At 36.3% G+C, this 22,462-nt stretch overlaps 1 protein-coding gene across 2 annotated transcripts in view; it reads left to right on the forward strand.

The window, feature by feature from the left end:
- NHLRC2 (NHL repeat containing 2) overlaps positions 1-22,462 on the forward strand; it is a 54,661-nt gene that overhangs the window by 1,355 nt on the left and 30,844 nt on the right. The window contains exons 2-4 of one of the 2 annotated variants that reach the window (XM_024755973.1): positions 1,955-2,107; positions 14,375-14,830; positions 17,289-17,410. In XM_024755973.1, the coding sequence (XP_024611741.1) occupies positions 1,955-2,107; positions 14,375-14,830; positions 17,289-17,410 (731 nt within the window). The remainder of the gene's footprint in view (positions 1-1,954; positions 2,108-14,374; positions 14,831-17,288; positions 17,411-22,462) is intronic. The other variant, XM_024755974.1, reaches the window with a different exon arrangement.

Raw genomic sequence — 22,462 nt, forward strand, 5'->3', positions numbered from 1 at the left:
CTCTCGCCTTCATACGTGCTTACTTTATCTGTTATTAATCCTATACTGGACTTGAATTATTGTGGAATTCTATCAAAAGAATTGGGTGCATTAGTGCTTATTCCATCAAAGAAACTTTAAAAGTTTATATACATGAATGTGTATTTTTTTTAAAAAGTCTGTAAGAAGTTAGTTATATATTGTACCCTGTCGTAAAACGGGCATGCTAGCAGCTAGGATTTGGGCCAGTGTTTTTATTTTCTTGTTTGTATCTACGATGAGTGTATTTCATTACTATAAGATTTGATCTTTGTGACTCATACATAATACAACAAAATATTCAGGTTTCATGTTTGACACAAATTTTCTGCTGGACCTGATTATTGAGAACAGAATACTAGATGTGAGTTTTTTCTTGGTTTCTTTATCAGTTATTGTAATCAGGAAGTCATAAACATAACTCAAAAACACTGTGCTTTGTTAATTTCTTCAAAGAAACATGTTTTATGAGAAGCTGTGTGGTATAATGGATGGATTCAGACAGATCCAGAATTAAATCCCAGTTATTTCATTTGTCAGTTGCATGATTTTAAGCAAGTTAGTTGACTTTGCCAAGGCTTACTTTTCTCACTTATAAAATGGAAGCAATTATTTACCTTTCAGGTTTATTATGCAGACTATATAGTATATCTAAAGGTCTTACTTCATAAGGTAGCTCAGTAAATGTCATTGTTAGCAGCTTTTAAAGTTATATTCATTGTTATTATTGTTATTATAAAGTGAATTATTAAGTCTGGTAAGCACCTAGCACAATAAGTGACATGTAATTATACTTTCCCTGCCTCTCCAATCTAAGTCACTTGACTATTTACAGAAAATAAATTTGAGACAAATTCATAAATACTTTAAAATTAGGATTTGAAATATACATAATTAGTTTGAAGTTTTATAGGGTCACTTGATCTGGCATACTATTAAAACTTTATCAAAATGGATATTTAAGACCTCACTGTACCCTAAACCTCACTAGGTGTGACTAATTGGCAGAAATATTAGTTTGATTTGCAGACTTTTTTTTTTAGAATTTTGTTTTAATTGAGTAACTTCAGTTGCTGTTATTAGTTGTTAGCTGTTATTATTCATTTGTTCCACCCAGCTTTGGCTTTCAGTTTGTATAAAATATTTCCAAATACCTGCTTCAAGTTATAATTAATACTTTTAGTATCTGCATTTATTTACTTATAAGCAACAAACTCATTATCTTTGTTTCCTTAAATTGGTTAAACAGAGATGCTGTACTTTTAATCTACTTTTGTGTAACAAAATTTTTCTTCATAGTGCATAGTTAAAATTGTAAATCATGGTCAAGTAATTATAAATTCTAATTTACACAAGCACAGATTAATGAGATTCCTTTTTTCTTTGGAGGAAAGGGAACATGCTCTTCTTCAATATTAATGTTGCTTCCATGAAATCTATAATAATAGCAGTGTGTTTTGCTTAACTTTGCATTTAAAATATTTTGTATTTAAGGTCTCATTCAAATCCAGAGCATTTCAGCTCTTTTATGAAATTGGCTTAGGTATTTTGTATGTTTATCCTTATATTTTAACACTGTTTTTTGATATTTATTCTTAAGGTTGACCTTCATTCTCAGTAGCCCATTTGTACCTAATATGTACTTGAGTCCTTTTAATATTTGATATTTCCTCTTATTTTTACCTAAATATGTTAATCTTACTTCCTTTCACACACAGACTAATCTACCATTTCTGAAAGAATTTAGTAGCTTTTTCTTACTATATTTGCAGACTGTCTCATAGTAGTAGCTTTCCCATCTTCTTCCTCCCCACTCCCTTCCTGCCCTGCCAGTCCCTTCCTTAGAAATAATAATTGTTCACATTTTAATAGAAAGTTTTAAGTAAATTATCTTGATCATTTCCTTTAATCGTTTTTTATTTTGTGTAAATTTCAGGACTAGAATGGCTGAACACAGAAGAATCTATTTCTGTCTACAAGGATCTGTGTGGAAAAGTGGTTGTCCTTGATTTCTTCACCTACTGCTGCATAAACTGTATTCACCTGTTGCCTGATCTTCATGCATTAGAGCACACATACTCTGATAAAGGTATCTGCCCTTTAATTGGTTTCTAACAGTCTGTCCTGGCATAGTCACTGGAAGAGTAGCTGACTCATTTTGCTCATAGGAGAATGAAACATTTGGCAAGACTTCAATGATTCTAAAGTAATTTCTAATCTATGAATTAAGGACTCCATGTACCTTTTCGTGAAGAGTTAAGCTTAGTGATAATGGTTTGCCTTCCTAAAGAACCAGCATTTAGTCTGTGGTCTTTTCTTTAAAGATAGGACATAGTTTACTTTTTTCATGATCAAGTATTTTTAAAAGGTCATTTTATATACGTGGACTTACCTAAATTTGTTCTATGAAGAAAAGAAAAAATGAAATGTGTGACTAATTTTATATTCTTCTTGTTGTGATAAAAAGGTTTAAAGTTCTTATTAGGAAATATGAATAAGCTTCCTTTAATTTCAAATGACATAAACTACTACCTGTGCTAATATTTTGGAAGGCAAAATATTATAACAGATACTTTTTCTTTGACCCTGCTTTATTTAAAAACTATTTATAAAGGTTAATGTTTTCCAAAGCACACCAGGAAATCCTTTTTTATGGTATTACAAATTCTGAAAATGTAAGAGGTTATACTTAGTATTTTCTTTAGAACTTTGACATTTTTTCAGATTTTTTTCTTGTTTACTTCTTTCTAAAAAGAGAGCATATGGGATAAATGAAACTAATTAAAGGTTCCATTTAACTAGGCTTAAATTAATTGAAGCTGTCCTCTTGGCAGTGACTAAAAAGAAGAGGGGGTTACTGATCTTGTGAGAGTAAAGATGAGAATAGAGTATACATGTACAAAAATGAAGGATTTCTTGAAACTTAGTTTAAAACAAGGAGTGTTGGATATAACCTTCAGTGCAGGTGAAACTTCAGATGCTTTTAAATTGTAACAGACTATATCTTGGAATTGCCTATCGATGAGATTTACCAAGAACTCAAATATTCCCAATAGCTAAACCATGTTTTCAAAAATTCATCTATATTTAAGAAACATGAGTATTTCATTATCTCCTAGGTTTTGGATACTTGTGTGTCTTGTTCAAGTCCATGTAATAAATACATTTATTGAGTATTATGGGCAGGGTACTCTAACTGCTGGGGAAATACGTAACAAAGTTGAATTAAGGCATTATGGAACATGGGGAAAGGACTAACTCACTTTGCCTAGAAGCTTTGGAAAATATTTCTCAAGAGAAGGAGACAATTAAGCTGGAACTTGAAAAATGAGCAGGAGTGCAGCTGAAAATGAAAATGGGGCAGGAGGGACACTCCTGGCTGAGGAAGTGACAGGTAAACAAGGAGGGAAGCACAGAAGAGTAGGTTTGGAGAGTGGTAAATAGTTTAGTGTCGCAAGGTTATAGGGGCCCCTGGGAGGAGTTAAAGGGGAGGAAGGCAGATTAGGTTCAGACTTGCATTACGAAGGGCTTTGTATAACGTTCTTAATAGTTAATGGACTTTTTCATCCACTGAAAGTACAGAGACGTTTAAGGTTGTTTTTGATTTACTTGTTTAAGAGGAGGACGACAGTACGATTTGTGTTTCAGAATGGCACTTACAGACTGGGTTAAAAATCCCAAAGTTAACCATTTCCTACTTAAGATCACCCCTAATGGACTGTTTAACTTAATTGGTTAACCCCATACCTGCAGCAAATTCAGTGGCTTCTTAGAATGGATCCTTAACAATCTCTTTACCAGTTTACTGAAAATATTTTTATAACACATTGTGACAAAAAATGATAACTATTTTTATATATAAATACACGTCTGAAAAGTAAGATACTTTGTAAGTGGTTTCAACATGGTAATTTCAAAGAAACATTACTTCATTATTATGCTGCTGTATGGAAATGCTGGTAACTTAGAAATAAAAGATTTTTGTATTGCTTAGAAGATAAGTTCAGTTCATATTCACAAAAGCAGGCATACCTAGAGATTATCATATGAAAGTTCAGTAGGCTGTCACTAAATTTGCTTTCTTGCTGCTGTCTTTATTTTTATTGGAGTATAGTTGATTTACAGTGTTGTGTTAGTTTCAGGTGTACAGCACAGTGAATGAGTTATATATATGTATATATCCATTCTTTTTCAGATTCTTTTCTCATATAGGTTATTACAGAATATTGAGTAGAGTTCCCTGTGCTATGCAGTAGGTCCTTGTTAGTTATCTATTTTATGTATAGTAGTATGTATATGTTAATTCCAATCTCCTAATTTATCATGATGCCGTGTCTTACTTCATTACTATCTGATGTTTCTGAATTTATCTTCAGCAATGCTGTTTATGTTCTTGAAGAGACATTAAGCAGACTGTTTTTATTCCATGAAATATTCAGTTCATTTTATCAGTAAGCTGGAAATGCTCAGCTGAGTGAGGAAGTGCATTTTAATTCAAAAACACTCTGAAAGAAGCCCACTTTAATACTCAGCCTCCTTCCTCTGTAAACAGCTTTTAAAGTCTAGTGTGTAATGGTGACCAGTATCACTTTCACAATAGCGTAAAAGAAATTATAAATGCCAAAGATCTAAAGCAAAAGTAAAAAGATACTTAATAGTAATGAATGGTTCTGGTTTCTCCTTGAGGGTTTCTAATTTCTTTTACCTGTTTATGCTGGATGCATTAATGATATATAATACCCAAATTTAGCACAATGGCTATCATCTAAGGAAAAGCACTTGTTTTTGTTTTTGTTTTTTGCTGTATGCGGGCCTCTCACTGTTGTGGCCCCTCCTGTTGCGGAGCACAGGCTCCGGACGCGCAGGCTCAGAGGCCATGGCTCACGGGCCCAGCCGCTCTGCGGCATGTGAGATCTTCCCGGACCGGGGCATGAACCCGTGTCTCCTGCATAGGCAGGCGGACTCTCAACCGCCGCTCCACCAGAGAAGCCCTGAAAAGCACTTGTTTTATAAGAAAACATCTAGTAGGAAAACTTGGCATATTTTAAAATGTGTTTGCTAGGTGAATGTTAATATAATTAAATCAGACTTTAAAAACCTAAATGCCATAACACTGCTGAGTAAACACTGGTGTTCTCGTTATGTGGTATATGCTGTTTTTCACTTTATTAAAAATTAGAAGAATGTATTTCTAATTTATAGGGAAACTAAACCTTTTAATGGGTCAATATACAGTTTTACTCTGTGTCAGAGTTCCCAAAACCACCCCCAGGTCAATAATTCTTTAGGAGGACTCACAGGGTTCAGCATGTAGCTGTACTCATGGCTATAATTTATTACAACAAAAGGACAGAAAGCAGAATCAGCCAAGGGAAAAAACGCCTGGGGCTGAATCCAGGGGAGACCAGGAGCAAGCCGAATCCTCTCTTGGTGGAGTCGCCTAAGAGGTGCTTAATTTCCCCCAGCAAAGAGTTGTTACAGCGAGTTTGGATGTTGCCAACCAGGGAAGCTCACTAGAGACAGCACCCAGCACTTTAGGCCTTGTGAGCTACTCTCATCAGTTCTGGGAATGATGGGAACGCTTCCCAAATACAGGCAAAGACCAGCACTGTAAGCAGGTCTTTGAAAGAATAGTAGTGGGGCCTGTTATGTTAACTCTTTTTTGTACACACTTCACACTTTCTTTCTGCAGCACCCCATATACTGATTATTCTTTGTTCTTAAATAAAGTATGATGAAAATATTGGCTGATTTATGGCAAACTTTCAGAGTGTTTAATGTAAACACAGGGAAATGTCAGTTTTTGAAATTAAAAAAAAATTCACATATGCTTCTGGTCTCTGCTTTAATTTAGTGTTTGGGTGATTTTGATTTTTTTTTTTTTTTTTTTTTTTCGGTGTGCAGGCCTCTCACTGTTGTGGCCTCTCCCGTTGCGGAACACAGGCTCCCGGCGCGCAGGCTCAGCGGCCATGGCTCACGGGCCCAGCCGCTCCGCGGCATGTGGGATCTTCCCGGACCGGGGCACGAACCCGTGTCCCCTGCATCAGCAGGCGGACTCTCAACCACTGCATCACCAGGGAAGCCCCCGATTTTTTTTACTTCATGTTTCCATCTCTCCACATCCTTCTTCCCTTCCCTCCCCTCGGGGTGTTCTAGCCTCCGTGACCTGCCTTCATCTTTTCTTGCCTAGTAAAGTCGTGCTCGTCTTTTAGATCTCTAAATGCCTCAACTTACAGGTTTTGTAACGTCTAAAACTCCTTAAATATTTTTAGTTTTTGCATTGAACTAAGTTATTATACTGCCTGTGATTAAACTATACTGTTTGCTATATACTATATATAAATATGTTATATACTACTATGCATAATTGTATTTATATGTCTACACGTTTCTGAAAAATAAGACCTTTGTAGTTAGTTCCCTGACTAGGGATCTAACCCATGCTCCCTGCAGTGGAAACACGGAGTCCTAACCCCTGGACTGCCAGGGAATTCCCTGAAGTTTCTTAAATGATTTTAAAAAGTTATTTTATTACTAATATTTTAGAAGCAGCTGTTCTTTTTATTTGGTTTTACCTTTTCTCTTTCCCTTTCTTTTTCCCCTCCCTCTGGTCTCTCTCTCTTCCTTTTCTTCTTTCCATGTTTTATTTTAAATGTAGTAGTTTTGATCCATGTGTTGGCAAAAGATCCATAAAGGGAAGACTCTTTTACATCTTGTTTTTTATTCTGTATGATTAATAGAACAAGCAAAATATTTTAAGAAAAATTTCTGTACACTTTAAGGTTGTTGACACTGAAAACATGAGATGCATAGCTATTTGGCAGTTGTCCTTGTATGTAGATCAATATAGATATTATATTTAGACAATGTGATGTGGTCTATATATTGTACAAATATGTTTCTTCAGTATTTATGTCCTGTCCATTCATTTCCTATTATGTATGAGACACTATGCTGGTAAATAATAAAATAGTGTATGATCCCTAAATAATTAATAGGAATTACAGTCTAACAAGGGGAAAACATACAATCAAATAACCACACAAATATTTTTATAATTTCTGATTAGTGCTAAGAAGGAAAATTACAGGACTTCCCTGGTGGCGCAGTGGTTGAGAGTCCGCCTGCCAATGCAGGGGACACGGGTTCGTGCCCCGGTTCAGGAAGATCCCACATGCCGCAGAGCGGCTGGGCCGGTGAGCCATGGCCGCTGAGCCTGCGTGTCCGGAGCCTGTGCTCCACAACAGGAGAAGCCACAGCAGTGAGAGGCCCACGTACCGCAAAAAAAAAGAAAAAAAAAAGAAGAAGGAAAATTACAGACTGCTATGAAAACGAATAATGAGATTTACTCCAATCTGGAAGAATTAAAGAAAACTTTTTTAAGAGTAAAAATTGAGCTGAGATCTAAAAGACAGGTACGACTTTGCTAGGTGAGAAGGTTCCAGGCAGGGAGACACTATGTGTCAAGGCTTTAAAGCAAGAGGAATAATGATATTCTGGATGAACTAAGAAAGTCCTGGTCGCTACAGTACCCTGAGGGAGGGGAAGAAGAGTGGAAAAAGATGCTGGAGACGTGAGATGTGGTTTTTGCATGTGGTTTTCCATTGGGAGAGCCTAGGAAAGATTTTCTGCCAGAGGGTGATGTGATCAGATTTGTGTTTTTTAAAGATCAGTTCATCTCCTGGGTGGGCAGCTAATTAGTGGACAAGAAATGGATTGGTGACAAGGCTATCATGCTCCCTGTGAGATATGATAATAGCTTAGCCCGTTATAGATGTTAAGATCAATAGGACTCAGTCATGGATTAACTATGGGTGATGAGAGAGGGCTGGTTGGTTATTACAGAGATATCCTAGGTAGGTTTCTGGCTTGTATAATTGGAAAGATGGTGGTGCCATTTGGTGACAGGAAACGCTGTAGAAAGGACGTTTAGAGGGAAAGTTCGTGAGTTTAGTTTGAAGTATCTTTGAGACTTGCACTTCATTCTCCATCTGACTTCCATTGCTTTTAAGAAAAAGATCTCAATCCTTATTATGACTTACGAGACTGACCCTATCTGTATGTTTATTCTTGTTTTGTCCCATGCTCCCCTTTGTTCTCTGTGTTTAGTCACTTACCTTCTTCAGTCTCTGTTTTGTCCCACTTTTCAATGTGTTGTTTTCTCTCCCTGAAATCTCCTCTGTTGCTCTCTTCACATAGTTAACATCTTCTCATCATTTAGATCTCACCTCAGTCATCACTTTTTCAAAGAAGTGTTGGGATATATTGACCAAAGGAAAAAAATACATTTTTTGAAGTAATAAGATATATATTGTGTATATATATTATATATATAAAATATATTTGGACTCAACTCATGGTTTCTTTTTTAATTTATTATAGATCATCAATCATTTGTTTTGATTTTCAAATTTTCTGTATTTGACTAATGGGATCCCCTTCAAGCTATCACTTGTGTCCTTCTGACATGTCCTTATCATTCTCTGAGCACTTCTTTACTTGTCACAACAAAATATTTCCGGGTTCATCTTGTACTTTCCCAGCCGCATCTCTGAATCAGCCACTTCTCCGAGGAGCTCTCATTCCTTTTAGGATTGAACATTGGGAATGGTTTTGAGAAACCACGATCTGGGTACTAGGCGTGTTTGTTGCTACTGGGGTGTCTTTGCTTCCAGTCCCTCTCAACTAATTTAAAAATTACTTAAACTAGTCCCTCTCACCCACCATGAGGTTATGTTATTCATTTGAAATATAGCTAGATTCATTTGTTTCTGTTTGTACTTTTAGGCCCCCTTTCTCCATTTCTGTTGATTTTGTTTTCGAGTATGCAAAATTATAACATGGTCTGAAAGTCAGGACTGTACAGAAAGTATAGATCCATCCACCCATCTCTTCTGCCTGTTCCTACATTCTCATTCTTTCTGTCCCATTCTTTTTCTTTTTTAAAATTTCTTCTTTTTTTAACATAAAAACTGACATACTATTGACATTTTTGTGCACTTCACTTTTATCATGTGACATTTTTCCTGGTAGTCACTCCATATCAGTTTATAAAGAACTTCCTGGTTATTTTTAGTAGCTGCATAGTACTTGAGTGTGTGTATGTGTATACCATAATTTATTCAGCCACTCTCCTATCCTATGTATTGGCCCTTACTTTGTTTCTAATATTTAACAAACAGTGAGTAATCTTGCGGATACATTTTTGTACTGCTGGTAGTATATCTTAAGGGTAGATTCCTAGAAGTGGGATTGCTTGGTCAAAGTTAAATGTATATACAATTTTGTTAGATGTTGCCATGTTCCGTACCAGGAGGACTGCACCAGTTTGCATTCCTTTTTTTTTTTTTTTTTTTTTTTTTGGCCGCACCACACAGCTTTTGGGATCTTAGTTCCCCGACCAGGGATCAAACCTGGGCCCCCTGCAGTGGAAGTGCAGAGTCCTAACCACTGGACTGCCAGGGAATTCCCTCAGTTTGCATTCTTACTAACAGTGTATGGTGTCTCTTTCCCCGTTGCTGCTCCAGTAAAATGTGTTGACGTATTTTTACATTTTTACTGGTTTAGTATATGAGAAATGGTATCTCGGTGTAGTTTTAAATTGCATTTTAGAGTGGAGTTGAACAAGTCTTTTCATATGTTTATGGCTATTTATTGTAAATGGGGTTTTGTTTACCATTATATCCTCCAAAACTGGGTATTATGTAGGTATATAAAGTCCATTGATTTCTGTGTGTTAATTTTATATTCCACAACTTCCTGAATCTTTTATTATTTGGGTTAGTTTTGTAATTGATTCTCTGGAGTTTCCCTAACATGCTATCATATTGTCTGCAAAGAAAATTTCCAATTCTTACGCCTATAACTGATTTCTCTTGTCTGATTTTGTTGTCTGCTATCACCCTTCCTACTCATTGTTAAATAGTAGTGGAAGCAGTGGACATCTCTGCCTTGTTCCTTATCTTACTGGAAAACTTCTAGTTCTCCATTAAGTTAGAGGCTGGTTTTAGGACTCAGTTATATTTATTTACTCAATTAACAAATCATCAGAGTACAAAATTACTTTAAATTATATCTCAATAAACCTGATGTTAAAAATAAAAATCTATCTCTGCTACTTCTGGGTTTGGAGGAGAATGGTGGCTACCTAATTTTGAATCTCCCCATGTCCCTTTCCCTCGCTCCCCAAACATAAAAACAACAGGGAGAGTAAATAGAACCACACTTGATCCTACGTTCAGCAATACTAGGAGACAGAGAATATCATAGCCTTCAAATTACCTGTAAGTTGTGAAATAAACTTACTTCCATTAAAGATCCTGCTGCTACTAGCCAGCAGGTGCTGAGAACAGAAATGGGGGAGGCTTAAAAGACTCCATGAAAAAAAGAAAGCGGTTCAGAGGACTTAGGCAAAGCACAAACAGAGTAATCCCCTTACCTGCAGAAAGAGAAACTCCAACACTAAGTGCAAAATACTGAACACAGGTTTGGATATACTAGAACATAGTACTAGCTCTTGAAAGAGTGTGGGACTGGGAACAGAAGCCTCAGAGAAGCATCGCTTCTGGAAGAGAATCAGATATGTAGAGGTGTGTGTAGTTTCCCTTGGAGATAGTCTCCTGAAGGGAACGAAGAAGATAAGAGGGAAAAGTTAAGGATGCTGCAGAAACAAAAGAATATACACATCAACTCCTTCTTCCAACGGCGCGATCTGAAAAGAGACTGCACAGGAAAGGGGGACTGTCAGAAGAGGGCACTCTCAAACTAGGAGCTCTGTCCAAAAACTGATTAGGATTATCACATCCATATGAAACTGTAAAAAGCTGAAAAAGTGATTCAAAGTTGAAATGCTGATGAAAATTCTCACTTAATCAAAAAGTTGACAGAAACTATAACACAGTCCTCCATACTGAATGACATATCCTCTAAAAGTATTTAGGAATAATGAAAAAGCTTGAATCAGAAATTTAAAAACTAAAAACAGAAATGGACGTGCCCCCCCACCCCCGCAAAACAAAGGAAGAAATGAGTGTTGATTGAACCAGAAAAGAAATAGAAGAAAAAAGTTCGAATAATATTAGAGATAAAGACTAAATTACAGGGTGTCCAAGGGATAATAAATTCATGTAAAAATGTTATAAAGGGCATTGAGCTAAAGCAGGGATATAAAAACAGACTTAGAGACTGAAAATGAGCTTAAAAAAAAAAGTAGTAAAAAGGGTTAGAGAGGAAATGATTGAATTGGAAGACGAGGAGGAGAGGTCCAACATAGACTACTTTGGAGACTGGAGAAGAAAATCAAAACAACTGACCAGAACTAATATCTAAAATTAGAATCCAAGAAGACATTCTAGAAATAAAAGGAACCCTAAATCTACATATTGAAAGGGCCTACTAGATACCAGGGAAAATACCCAGAACAGCCTAAGAAGTATCCTAGTAAAGCTATTACACTTTAAATATGTTTTAAAAAAATCCTCAGGGCCTCTAGGAAAAGATGACTTTGAAAGACATGTAAATTAGACTGGACAGACTTTTCACAAATAACATACAAAGCAAGGTAACAGTGAAGCAACGTTTCTAAGAATCTTAAGGAAGTACAAACCAAGGATTTTATATCTAAGCAGCTGCCTTTCAAGAATCAATCAAGGTTATAAGAAGTTTTTTTTAATTTGTTTTAATAAATTTATTTATTTACTTTTGGCTGCGTCGGGTCTTCGTTGCTGCGAGCAGGCTTTCTCTAGTTGCCGCAAGCGGTGGCTTCTCTTGTTGCGGAGCATGGGCTGTAGGCGCTCACGCTTCAGTAGTTGTGGCACGTGGGCTCAGTAGGTGTGGCTCGCGGGCTGTAGAGCGCAGGCTCAGTAGTTGTGGTGCACGAGCTTAGTTGCTTTGCGGCATGTGGGATCCTTGCGGACCACGGCTCGAACCCGTGTCCCCTGCATTGGCAGGCAGATTCTTAACCGTTGTGCCACCAGGGAAGTCCTAGAAAGACGGTTCTGAATGTCCAAGAACTCAGAGAATACTGTGCCCATGTGCCCTTTCTGGTGAATCTACTTGAGGGAGATTCTAACCAGGTATGACTAAGGAAACTCCAAACAGATGAATGAAGACTTCATACATGTATTTGTAGAGCTGCGACCAACGAGGATGAGGTGTTTTGGTGAATCAGTCAGAGTTTGATCAGGGGAGAAGGAGTAAGGAGAAATAATAAGGATTTGTTAAAGGCACTTGACTATGTAGTTGTGGGAGCTGGTTAACTAGTCTACATGTATATAGCTGTTGCTTCTGTGTCTGATGCCTCAATTTGAAGTCAGAAGTTCAGGCAGTTGAAAAGGAAAGATGGATAAGAAGTAGGGGAGATCAAGGGTAAACTACAACCTGCATGCATGAACTGGAACCCGTAAGGATGAACTGGAACCTATGTAAGCTTCCAATTTAAATAATGAGGTGACCAGAAAAATAAGTTTGTACCCCTCATCAGGAGCTAAAAACTTGCCTGGCCCAGGAGTTGCAAAAGCTGAGGGAGGAGATCTGGCAGGAGCTGGTGCAGCTGCCTGGGCCCAGCTGCTGCCCCACAACCACTGAGGTGAGCCAGTAGATGAGCTACAGAGTGTGTAAACTGCAGTAGCACCTGGTGCCCTGCACCAATCTTCCAACAAGAGAGGATATGGCTGCTGCTGCCCTTAACACCTTCCAGTTCTCTCACATAATATCTTGTGGTCCAGGATAACCCAGAGCTAGGCAGGGAATAGAATACTGGAAAACAATTCCAACTTAGCTAAATTGATAAATCCATCGCCCAAGAGTAGAAGAATAATATAAAATCATATATTCTGACAAAATTAGAAAGAATGCAACTAAAGAAAGATGGAAAGAAAAAGGAGAGAGGGGAAACAGAAGACTTGATTATTGTATAGGTAATAAGTGGTAAAGGATGCCATTTAAAAATGATAGGTCAGATAGCAAAAGGTTATAAAAAATGGGGATTAATACTTTTATAATATTAAAAGTATTAATAGAAAATAACCACTGGAACAAAAATAAAACTTTTTTTTTTAAGAAAACTTTTAAAATAGAAATAAGTTGCTTCCTTTATTGCTTGGTACATGGATATTCCTAATCGTTTTATCTTTGTTGTGAATGCTTTTCACATTAAAACATTTCTTCCTTTGCCCTGTTTAATGCTTTGGGGCTTGAAATCTACCTTGTCGGGTAGATCCTACCTACCAGGATCACACCCTTATGTTCCTGTCGCTTTCACTTGCCCACATATCTTTGTGCATATCTTTATTTTTAGCTTTTCTGATCCAAATCATTTTAGTAGGTGAGTTAAACCCATTCACATTTATTTATAAGTAGTGTTATGTATAGTTATTGTGTTATTTTGTGTATTAGGTTTTATTTGCTGTTTCTCAACATGATGTGCTTTTTTGCTATTTTACTTTACTGATTTCTTTTGATATGTAGGAAGTGTTGTATTTCTCCTTTATTGGTTATCTTTGTACTTATAACTTTAAAAAATAATAATAATGAACATTTGTTGAAGTTTTACAGTAAACTAGGTACTATGCTAAATGTCTTATACAGATTTATCTTTTTAAATCCTCAAAACTGACCTATGAGGCAATTCCTGTTATTTTCCCATTTTACAAATAAGAAAACTGATGCACAGAGAGATTAAGTAACATGCCTGAGGTTAACATGTTACTTGGTAATCAATGCTGAGTTTTTCTCTGAATCCAGCCTAACACTTCATACTTTTTTTTTCTATATTATTTTCTTGATATACTGTATTGATTAGATAGAAGAAATATGTTGTTTTTAGTTTTTAGTTTTCAGCAGGTCTGCTGTCTACAACAAGGTTTGTTCTAAGAACTGTACAATAGGAATTTTAAATAAAGACCTTATGGAAACATCTTGCTTATATTCATTATGTTAATCTATAATAGAGTTAGGTCAGAAAAATTTAAGAGGATAATGTGATAATAAATACCAACAAAAAGCAATCATAGTCACTGTGAATTTCAAAGGGGATTAAAACAGGTGGAAAAAAGTTATAAAATTTCAACATCTTCTAAGAGAATATTATTTTAAAGCTTTATCTAGATAAAGGACACAGGGTTTTAAACTTAAAATAGCTGCATGGTTTTGATCATATGTGTTTGAATTTAGATTTAAATGTTAATTTTTTATTCATGAGTGTAAACGCAGTTGAAGATAATAATTTAGTTCTGTGTCGCCTCTTTTTTAATCTCTGACTGTTTATATTTATTTATGACCCCAAACCTAATATGTGGATGGTGATACTCAAACTTTAAAACTTCATCACGTTCAACGTATAACTTTTCCCGTTTAGATGGTCTTCTGATTGTTGGTGTTCACTCGGCTAAGTTTCCAAATGAAAAAGTCCTGGATAACGTTAAGAGTGCTATTCTTCGATACAACATCACCCACCCTGTGCTTAATGATGCAGATGCCAGCCTTTGGCAAGAACTAGAAGTTTCCTGCTGGCCAACTCTGATCATACTTGGACCCCGTGGAAACATGTTGTTTTCTTTGATTGGAGAAGGACATAGAGAGAAATTATTTTTATATACTTCAATAGCTTTAAAATATTACAAAGACAGGGGACAGATCAGAGATAATAAAATTGGAATAAAACTCTATAAAGATTCTTTGCCACCTTCACCATTGCTGTTTCCTGGCAAAGTAACAGTAGACCATGTTTCTAATAGATTGGTAATAGCAGACACTGGACATCATAGAATTTTGGTCGTCTGGAGGAATGGACAAATTCAGTACAGCATTGGAGGTAAAGTTTGCTAATTATGTTATATAATGTATTTTACATTATACATGTAAAAAACTAGTTCAAGGAAATGCATTAAAATTGAAATTTATAAATAAGAACTAATTGTAGAAGGGCAATATACACTGATTTTAACTTCATCAGAAATTATTTTGTTAATTGTGTCTGAATTAATCTCTTCTCACTCCCTCAAAAACAAACAAAACTACCCAAAAAAACTCCATTAAGACCAAAAGGAGGAAATCTTTTGTGTAATTTTCAAGTATATTCATATATCGCATCTTGTTTTTTCAAAAAACTGCCACAGTATTGTATCTTATGAAAGTATTATATACATTTTAGATTTCGGGCATTTTAAATGGAAGTATTTCACTTTCCATCAAAATATAGCCATATATATATATTTATTTATTTGTTTATGGCTGCGTTGGGTCTTTGTTGCTGCGTGCGGGCTTTCTCTAGTTGCAGCGAGTGGGGGCTACTCTTCGTTGCGGTGCACAGGCTTCTCATTGTGGTGGCTTCTCTTGTTGCAGAGCACGGGCTCTAGGCAAGCGGGCTTCAGTAATTGTGGCACGCGGGCTGAGTAGTTGTGGCTTGCGGGCTCTAGAGTGCAGGTTCAGTAGTTGTGGCACACGGGCTTAGTTGCTCTCCGGAATGTGGGAGCTTCCCGGACCAGGGCTCGAACCCGTGTCCCCTGCATTGGCAGGCGGATTCTTAACCACTGCGCCACCAGGGAAGTCCCTAGCCATATGTTTTTTAAGACCACAGCAATACCCTAGGAAGTTGAGTCTTAGATTATGAAATAACCTAGGATTTGTATATTATTATACTTTTCTCTCCTTCCATAAGAACTTAAGCATACTTCTGAATCCATTCCATTTGGTTGTAGTGAAATAAAAGTATCATATAGGCATAGATCATTTTCTTTCATATCTCCCTGGTCTTGATCTAAAAAGGGCTCTTATTGACATATAATTAATAAAATCTGTTAAGTACATTATTAATCCTGCTCACCAGGCTGGACTGACATCTGACAACATAATTAGTCAAAGAGAAAAGTAATTCATCTCTTTGCAATCCTACTTTGGTCACACATGCAGTGTTAGTACATAAAGTAGGGATATCAACATTCCTGATGCAAATAAACTAATAAATAAACTAGAAAATAAACTAATTGTTTCCTAAGTCCTGGGGCTATTCTTAGTATGCCAAGGTATCATTCCCTTAGCTCTTGAATTCATTTGTTTCTTATTTGTTGTTTCTGTTAGAGTATGTGTGTGTTCTATATTGTTTATTTTGCTTGGGCAACTTGGTAATTTGGTTAATAACAGGAAGTTATGACAGTTGTTACTCAAAAAGCATCTGTTATAGCAAATTACATTTAAATGGTTAAAAGTTTTTAATAGATTTCTAAAATTTTCTAGTTTAGATGGATATTCTCCTTTGTTAAACAGAGGAACCAGCAGCAAGCTACCTTTTCCAAATATGTTTCTAGGAATATTGTTATCTTGTGATAAATTTATAGTTATTCTACAGTTTTTTAAAAAGAATTCCGTGGTCAGATACACTCAGGAAATACTGGTTAGATGTGCTTTAAAAGATTTTTGGTGGTGGTGGTGTCACTGTACTCGGATCTTGTACTCTGCCTAACGTATCTCATGAATATGTGAGAGGAGGTTATAGTATACAGTATTTTCCAATCTGAAGTGATCACAGTACTCTCCCTTTTTTTTTCCCAGTGAACTCTCATCACCAGCAGTAATAAATAGTATTAGTAATAATAGTAATAATAGCAAACAAAAATATGCCTGGCATTATTCTAAGCACTTTACCTGTATTAATTTTTTTAGTCCTCACAGTGCTATGAGTTAGGTATATTATTAATTCCATTTTACAAAAGAGAAACTGAGACACACAGAACTTGCCCAGATCATCAGCTAGGAAGAGCTAGGGTTTAAACGAAGTCTGTTAACTTGGGATTCATGGGCTATTAAGAAATGCTTGAATGATCCTCATGATTTAGGAACCCCTTGAAATTCCTGTGACATTTTATGGGCATGTGTATTTTTGTAAGGAAAGGGTTCGTAATTTTCAGTTGTAATCAAAGGAGTTTATCTTCCAAAATTGTTAAAAATCATTCATCTAGATTGTAAAAGATTTAAGTTATTTTTTAATTCTTTCTAGTCTAGATAATAGGTAATTCAGATGCTTTTTGAAGTAATTTCTTCTGCTATATACTACTAAAGTGTACTAATAACCATTATCTAGTAAGCCCTGTCATTAGCAAAACTTACACTCTTGAGAAAAATAGGTATCTTGGGGTACAGTTTAGTTTTTAGGTAGAAGTATCAAGTTATTTATATTAAAATCCCAGCTTTAAATACAAATTTTATTTTTTCGGTGTTAATTTGAGATAACTTTAAGTGGAAAAATTTTGTCTTACAGCTATCTTGTCTTGTAGGACCCAACCCTGGAAGAAAAGATGGAATGTTTTCAGAGTCAACTTTTAACTCACCACAAGGTGTAGCCATAATGGATAATATCATATATGTGGCAGATACAGAAAACCACCTTATAAGAAAGGTAATTTTCCATTTTAAATAAAGTTTTAATCCTTCTAATCAGAAAAACTTTATTTACTTGCTACATAAATATTTTAAGTGAGAGGGTGTTGCTTAAATACTTCAGATCATCCTCATTCAGTTTTTTTCAGAGGTTTCTTGCTTTAACTTTATTCTTAGACAAACCCATCAAACCGTTTTTTAATCCTTTATTTTAAAGTCATGTGCCTAATCACCCAAAAGCTCCTCATTTTGAGGTATTTTCCTAACTACTATTTATAAAGAGATGCTTTGTCCTTTTTCAGTTAAATTTTCTCAAACTTAGAAAAAAAAAACATACCACTCCTGCATCCCTTCAGCTCTTATGCTTTGTCTGGGAATATTTATCTGTCAGTTAGTCTTAAAATTTATTTTATCTCATTATAAAAGTAATATATGGTCTTGTTTTTAAAAAAATGAATTAATACATAAAGGTAACAAAGGTCTCCTAATCATCTATTCAAGCTCTCCAGGGGTAACCAACCATTGTTAAAATTTGTGTCTTCAGAACTTTTCTACTCATGTACGAATAATTTTATATTGAAAGGACTGTCTCTAGAGAATCTTCTTTAAACAAATGGAATCATGATGTACATACATAATTCCTACCATTCTTTTTTTAACTTTTTTTTTTCCATGTTAGTCATATGACTATGACTGCACAGTATTACCTAGTTATTTTAAACATTTCTTATTGATGAGTATTCTGACTGTAATCTGTTGGTCTTTAAGTTGTTATTTCTGTTTGGAAAATAAGTAAGTTCATCTAAGCCATTCCGTCTGAACATATATGTACTACATATTGTACCTAAGTACATTTAGGTACTTCCTTGCTTTTCTCGCTATTTCTCTCTCTTGATATTTTTGCCCATTTATATTATAAAAATTATCAACTAATATATATATAATAGGAAAAAACATATGTAGAACATTTAATAATAACCACTGTAATGTAAATCTCCACGAGGGCATGACATTTGTTTTCTTTACTACTGAAATCCTAAGCACCTAAAATAGTGCCTGGCCCACAGTAGGTGTTTATTAGATATTTGTTGAATTAATTTATAAGCAAATAACATCTGTTGAATGAAGCATTTTCTAAAGTATGAATCCCTCTTAATATGAAAAGATGTTACATGAAAAAAGGATTTTGTGGATTTATAAATTAAAGCTGACTTTTTTTTTTTTTTTTTGCGGTACGTGGGCCTCTCACTGTTGTGGCCTCTCCCGTTGTGGAGCACAGGCTCCGGACGCACAGGCTCAGCGGCCATGGCTCACAGGCCTAGCCGCTCCGCGGCACGTGGGATCTTCCCGGACTGGGGCACAGACCCGCATCCCCTGCGTTGGCAGGCGGACGCTCAACCACTGCGCCACCAGGGAAGCCCTTAAAGCAGACTTATTTTTTGAAAGTCTTGCTAATATATTTTAATATGCTAATATATTGTGAATACACTAGTGGGGGGATATGTGTGTGGTATTTCTAAACTTATTTGACCAAGGAGCCCTTTTTAGGCAGAACTTTTCATAGGATGAATTGCTTAATGTTGTATACTCTAGGAAGAGTGCTTTTATGTTACTAACTCCTTAGAGGTCAGTATTTCCTTATCATTATCTTTTGGGGGTTCTATGCTTCTAAAATTCATCATAGTGTCATAGATATCTAACAGGATATTGAAGTAGTAATATATGTAGCCCACAACATACAGGGAGTACTTGTCCTTTTTTGATTTTATGTTATTTCTCTTGCTTTAGGACTTAGGGGGTTTTGGAGTATTGACTGCATTTCAAATACTTTTTAAGTAGCATAATCATGATAACAAATATAGGTTACTCGAGGTCATTTTTATGACTTAGTTTAGTGTCTGCAAAAATGGAAATGAGAGAATTATGATTTCTTCCTTTTGTTTTAAAAAAAACAAAAGTTTTAAAAGTATAAAAATATTTATTGTATTTTACATTTGTTTAAGATCTCATTTGCAGAGGGTTGATCATACTCCTACATTCACAGCTCGTGAACATCATCGTTCCATGCCGACCTGTCTCTTGTTAGAATAACTTATTTATTAATTTGTAAATTCCTCTTCATCTCCATTCCCATTTCCCCTGCCATTCCCTGTACATAAGTACTCCTGTAGACAGCCTTTCTGATATGTTTGATTCACATTTTCTTATTTATCTGTGACCTTGTAAAACATGTAGTATTTTGTGTGTGGGTTTTTTTTTTTTGGTGTGTGTGTGTTTATAACAACTTTATTGTGATATATTTTACATAGTACAAAGGTCACCCATTTCATGAATATAATTCAGGAATTTTTAGTAAATTTAACAAGTTGTGTAACCATCACCATAAATCATTTTTAGAACATTTTCATCCTCCTAGTAAGAACCCTCATGCCCAATTACAGTTAATCCCCGTTCCCACCCCCAGCCCTAATCTACTTTTTGTCTCTGTAAATTTGCCTCTTTGAACATTTCATGTAAACAGAATCATACAGTATATGGTCTTATGTGTCTGGCTTCTTTCATTCTGTGTAATGTTTTTGAGGTTCATTGATGATGTAACATGTCAGTAATTAATTCCTTTGTATTGCTGGGTAGCATTCTGTTGCATGTATAAACCACATTTTATTTGTTTAACAGTTGGTGGGCATTTAAGGTGTTTTCCAATTTTTGGCTATTTATAAATAATTCACATATAAGTTTTGTGTGGACATACATTTTTATTTCTCATGGGTAAGTCTGTAAATACTGGAAGTGTTGATTCATATGGTTTATATTTTGTGTTTAACTTTTTGAGAACGTGCTAAACCACAGTGGTTGCATCATTTTGCATATCTACCTGCAATATATGTGGGTTCCAGTTTCTCCATATCTTCACCATTACTTACCATTTTCCATTTTCTTTTTTTTTCTTTTTTTCATTTTCCATTTTTTTTTTTTTTTTTTTTGTGGTACGCGGGCCTCTCACTGCTGTGGCCTCTCCCGTTGCGGAGCACAGGCTCCAGACGCGCAGGCTCAGCGGCCATGGCTCACGGGCCCAGCCGCTCCGCGGCATATGGGATCCTCCCGGACCAGGGCACGAACCCGTGTCCCCTGCATCAGCAGGCGGACTCTCAACCACTGCGCCACCAGGGAAGCCCTCATTTTCCATTTTTAAACTTCTAGGCATTCTACTAGATGTGAAGTGGCCTATCATTGTGGTTTGGAATATGTGTTTCTCTAATGAGGAATGATGTTGAGCATCTTTTCCTACGTATATGGACCATTTGTTTATCATCTTTTGAGAAGTGTCTATTCAGATTCATTGACAATTTTTTATTGGGTTTTTGTGTTTTTTATTATTGAGTTGTAAGAGTTCTTTATATATTCTAGATGCAAATTCCTTATCAGATATATGATTTTCAATACTTTCTCACATTCTGTGAGTTGTCTTTGTTATATATATACAAAAGTCAATTGCTTTTTTTTTTTAACATCTTTGTTGGAGTATAATTGCTTTACAATGGTGTGTTAGTTTCTGCTTTATAACAAAAAGGATTGTTTTCTTTATTTCAGTTTCAGATATTTCATCATTGGTGTATAGGAACGCAAGAGATTTCTGTGCATTAATTTTGTATCCTGCTACTTTACCAAATTCATTGATTAGCTCTAGTAGTTTTCTGGTAGCGTCTTTAGGATTCTCTATGTATAGTATCATGTCATCTGAAAACAGTGACAGCTAGGGTAGAGTAATCTTGGTTGTAGGTTCTTCCCTTTCATCACTGTAAGTATATCATGCCACTTCCTTCTGGCTTGTAGAGTTTCTGCTGAGAAATCAGCTGTTAACCTTTTGGGAGTTCCCCTGTATGTTATTTTTTGTTCTTCCCTTGCTGCTTTCAGTAATTTTTCTTTGTCTTTAATTTTTGCTAATTTGATTACTATGTGTCTCGGCATGTTTATCCTGCATGGGACTGGCTGCGCTTCCTGGACTTGGGTGGCTATTTCCTTTCCCATGTTAGGGAAGTTTTCGACTATAATCTCTTCAGATATTTTCTCCGGTCCTGTGTCTCTCTCTTCTCCTTCTGGGACACTTACAATGCGAATGTTGTTGTGTTTAATGTTGTCCCAGAGGTCGCTTAGGCTGTCTTCATTTCTTTTCATTCTTTTTTCTTTATTCTGTTCTGCAGCAGTGAATTACACCATTCTGTCTTCCAGGTCACTTATCCGTTCTTCTGCCTCAGTTATTCTGCTATTGATTCCTCCTAGTGTAGTTTTCATTTCAGTTATTGTATTGTTCATCTCTGTTTGTTTGTTCTTTAATTCTTCTAGGTCTTTATTAAACATTTCTTGCATCTTCTCAGTCTTTGCCTTCATTCTTTTTCCAAGGTCCTGGATCATATTCACTATCGTTATTCTGAATTCTTTTTCTGGAAGGTTGCCTATCTCCACTTCATTTAGTTGTTTTTGGGGGGTTTTATCTTGTTCCTTCATCTGGTACATAGCCCTCTACCTTTTCATCTTGTCTGTCTTTCTGTGAACGTGGTTTTTGTTCCACAGGCTCCAGGATTGTAGTTCTTCTTGCTTCTGCTCTCTGCCCTCTGATGTAGGAGGCTACCTAAGAGGCTTGTGTAAGTTTCCTGATGGGAAGGACTGGTGGTAGGTAGAGCTGGCTGTTGCTCTGGTGGGCAGAGCTCAGTAAAACTTTAATCTGCTTGACTGTTGATTGGTGGGGCTGGGTTCTCTCCCCATTGGTTGTTTGGCCTGAGGCAACCCAACACTGGAGCCTACCTGGGCTCTTTGGTGGGGCTAATGACACTCTGGGAGGGCTCTCGCTAAGGAGTACTTCCCAGAACCTCCACTGCCAGTGTCCCCATCCCCACGGTGAGCCACAGCTCCCCCCACCCCTCACCGCCTCTGCAGCAGACCCTCCAACACTAGCAGGTAGGTCTGGTTCAGTCTCCTACAGGGTCACTGCTCCTTCCCCTGCGTCCCGATGCCCACACTACTTAGTGTGTCCCTCCAAGAGTGGAGTCTCTGCTTCCCCCAGTCCTGTCGA

The sequence above is a fragment of the Neophocaena asiaeorientalis genome, unplaced genomic scaffold, assembly GCF_003031525.2.
Source record: "Neophocaena asiaeorientalis asiaeorientalis breed wild unplaced genomic scaffold, Neophocaena_asiaeorientalis_V1.1 scaffold85, whole genome shotgun sequence".
NCBI lineage: Eukaryota > Metazoa > Chordata > Mammalia > Artiodactyla > Phocoenidae > Neophocaena > Neophocaena asiaeorientalis.